Source organism: Podarcis filfolensis (genome assembly GCF_964270895.1).
Source record: "Podarcis filfolensis genome assembly, chromosome: Z".
Classification (NCBI taxonomy): domain Eukaryota; kingdom Metazoa; phylum Chordata; class Lepidosauria; order Squamata; family Lacertidae; genus Podarcis; species Podarcis filfolensis.
Window position 1 is genome coordinate 2,794,048 of NC_139617.1, and position 3,629 is coordinate 2,797,676.

The 3,629-nt window shown below is 48.6% G+C and overlaps 1 protein-coding gene across 1 annotated transcript; it reads right to left on the reverse strand.

Moving 5' to 3' along the window:
• Nucleotides 1-3,427, reverse strand: AGTR2 (angiotensin II receptor type 2). The gene is made up of 2 exons (XM_083595307.1): nt 3,189-3,427; nt 1-2,292 (listed from the first exon to the last, which is right to left on the reverse strand). Exon 2 carries the CDS (start codon nt 2,205-2,207, stop codon nt 1,143-1,145), a length of 1,065 nt encoding a protein of 354 aa, XP_083451433.1. The 5' UTR covers nt 2,208-2,292; nt 3,189-3,427; the 3' UTR covers nt 1-1,142.
• Nucleotides 3,428-3,629: the final 202 nt, after the last annotated feature.

Here is a 3,629-nt window from a genome sequence, read left to right on the forward strand (position 1 = left end):
AGGTTTAGGGCAAGTCCTCTTTGGTGAGAGAATCCCAGCAGAGATTTAATATCACAAAATATACAACATTAATTTCAAAGGATGGCTGTGTTTCAGTTCTTGCATTTCCCTCCCCCCAGAAAGTGTGAATTAGGGAGGTTTGCTTTTAAATGAGAACTTAATTGAATTTCTCCTCCCATTCCCGGAAGGTATGTATATCTATAACTCAGGATAACACCTCAAGCATCTGATGAAGTGGACTATATTCAGGGCCAGCTCTACCATGAGGCATAGTGAGGCAGCTGCTTCAGTTGGCAGATGGGAACAGGGAGTGCACCCTGGCATCCTCACACCCCCAACAAACTTGCTGCCCCCAGGAAATGGGGGAGACACTGCCCCATTGTCAATGTGGGTACTAAGATTCAGCAACCAGTCTAGCTGGCTTCTGTAAATGGAATGGGGTGAGATGGAGAGCCATTTTATCCCTTGCCTCAGGCAGCAAAATGTATTGGACCAGCCCTGACTGATCCATGTAAGCTGAGGCCATAGTAGACCCAGTAGTCTTTAAGATTCCACAAGACTCTTTATTGTTTTAGCACATCCAAAGCAAGAGGGCTGTCTGTGCACTTGCTCTACACGCTATAGCTGCCATACGTCCGGATTTTCCCGGACATTACCGGAATTTCAAAGGCAGAAATGACTACATACTGCTCTCTCTCTCTCTCTCTCTCTCTCTCCCTCCCTCCCTCCCTCCCTCCCTCCCTCCCTCCCTCTGGCATTTCCTGTAAGCCAGCTTTCCCCCCTGATGGCATCTAGAAGCCAGAAGTGCTGCCCTTTCGTCACAAACAGCTACTGGGTTTTTAATGTCACCCAAATGTTTACTGACGGTAAGTCAAACCCTGTCCCATCCCCCCCCCCCAATGTATAAAAACAAAACACAGAGCAAGTAAAATGCATGAAGAAGTCAAAATTAGTTCAAGAAATCGAAAGCACAGTCTTTGCTGGACAGTTTGTTCCAGGAGATGTGTAAAAAGCAGGCGAGGAAACCGAGCAAGAACACAGCCGCCTCCTCCTAAAAGTTTCCAGATGCTGCTCACTCACTCAGGGCACCCAGGGTAGGTGTGTCTGTGGCTTCGCATAGACTCTGCTTTGGTCTGTCCCCATCAGGGACTCCGTGATTTTGGGGGAGCAAGTTTTGCTGGGGCAAAGGTTTTCCCCTTGAACTGATAGAGCCTCAGCTTGAACAAATGTTGGAGTTTCTCCTGGAACTGCCTGCTGATGACATAGTACAACAAAGGATTGATGCAGCTGTTAGCGAACCCCATGGAGAGCCCAAACGGTAGGGCTGCGTCAATGACAGAGGTGACCCAGCAATTGCTGATCACATCCATCCAGGAAAGGGCATCCAGGAAGGTGAGGATGTGGAAGGGGAGCCAGCAGACCAAGAAAGCCACCACCACAGTGGCCACCAGCTTCAGGACTCTATCCCTCATCTGCTGGTTCTTCCCAAACCCCTGAGCTCTCATCAGGTGCACCCTGATCCAAAGGTAGCACGTGATAATGATGATGAGGGGGACCAGGAACCCAAAGATGTTCTTCATCAAGGCTGTTCCAGCTGACCAGCTGGAGTATTTCTCTGATGGGTAGGCCATGATGCAGGCTGTCACACCTAGCTCTACGATGTATTTGGTGTTGCGGAAGTAGAAAGTTGGCAGGGAAGTTAGGGCCGCCAGTCCCCAGATCAGAAGCGCAGTCTTGGACGCTTGCTGCAGTGTCCCTTGCTGGGACTGGAATGGGTGGGCAACTGCCTGGTAGCGGTTCAGGCTTAGGCAGGTGATGAAGAAGATGCTGGCAAACATGGTCAGGCAAAGGACCGAGCTGGTGATTTTGCACATCACTGGGCCAAAGAGCCAGTTGTACCCATACGTATAGTATGCAGCCCAAAAAGGAAGTGTGGTCAGGGCCAGCAAGTCCGCCACAGCCAGGTTGACGATGTAAATGCTGGAGACTTTCCTCGGGCTCCGCTGCCAACACAGCACTGCTACCACCATGCTGTTCCCCACCAGTCCGAGGATGAAGATGATCCAGTAGAGGACTGGGATGAGGACAAACTGGTAACTGGAAACAAAGATAGGGCAGTGGGAGGAGACGTTGGCTGGAGAGGAGTAAAGATCTTGCAAAGGCTGCTCAGTGGGGCTGGGGGTGGAGTCGTTGTCCCTGGAATGCATGCTGGTGCCCAGGATGGAGATTTGGGGTGCAGTGAACTCTTCTTGGGAACTGGAGTCTTGTGTGTCACATCATCCAATAGCTAGCCTATTTTTATTTTTTTTAAGAAAGAGAAAACACAACAGAATCACAAGCTGCATACGTGCAAACTACATCCTTGGCCTTTCTAGTTTACTCATGAAGGAGATGAAACCAGGAAATGGCATTCTATGGAGTCAGAGCATCGTTCCCTCTAACATGGTATGTTGTCTTCATTGACAGGCAGTGGCTTTCCAGGTTTCAGGTAGGGGACGTTCTGGAGGTGCCAGGGATTGAACCTGGGACCTTCTGTGTGCAGAGCAAATGCTCTACCACTAAGCTACAGCACTCCCCCAGGATGCAGGTGCATTCCAGGTCTACTATTGCTTAAGATCTGATCTGCTGGAAGAGATCAAAAGTCAGTCGAGTCCAGCATGCTGTCCCCTGAAGCAACCAGCTTTGTGCTTCCAAGATTGGAGGGTCTGAAGGCAATGTCTGCCTTCAACTTTTGTCCCAGGACTCTAGGGTCACAGCTGTGAAGGCAAAAGCTTAATTCTCTCCCTAAACCAGGCACCATCAGCCTAGAGCCTTCATTTTAGCTCTCTGCGATCAACACTGACAGGCATCAGCTCCCCAGAGGTCCAGACAATGGTCACTTTCCCAGCTCTATGTGGAGATGTCATGGTTGAAACCTGGGACGCTCTGTATGCAAGCAGACACTGAGCCATAGCCCTTCAATTGAAAGGCTGCAGAAGGATGTTTATTTTAAAACAGAAATCACGAAGGAACCATATTGAGCATGGATGCAAAAGTTTGTGTGTGTTAAATACCCTTTAAATCTTCACTGTTATTATTCAGACATTTCTATACAGCAAACCTCCCCTCCATGCAAAGCAGTTTCTTCACACATTGCTAGATAACATAAAGCCTTATGGGAAACACAAAGAAGACAGGTGGTTACTTACTCTGGGAGTGCTTGAACTCAGGCTGGTTACACACCAAGTTGTGTCCACCCTCAGGCAGGAGCAAAACCTTCCAGGCAAAACCTTCCCTTCTTTCTCTGGCTGCTTTGTGAGAGTTGGTTTTACATCACTCCAAGACTGAAATATGAACACCATCGAGAAAGTCTTTGCATAGCTTCCCGCTTTGTATGAGAGGAGCATTGGGCTGGTAGAGAGCATACATGCGTCTCTCAGTCTCTACAACCAATAAGAGGCAAAAGACTGAAGGAGGGAGGGTGTTTAAGCAATCCATTCCCAGTGCAGTTGTTTGGAGAGAGAATGCTCCCCCTCCCAGCTTACCCTTCATAAAGTTTGGCTAGAAAGTGTGCAGCTATTTCTTCCTGCAATCTGAGAAGAATGTGTGCAAAAGAGGGATGGAAAATAAGCAAAATAAACTAGCATCTT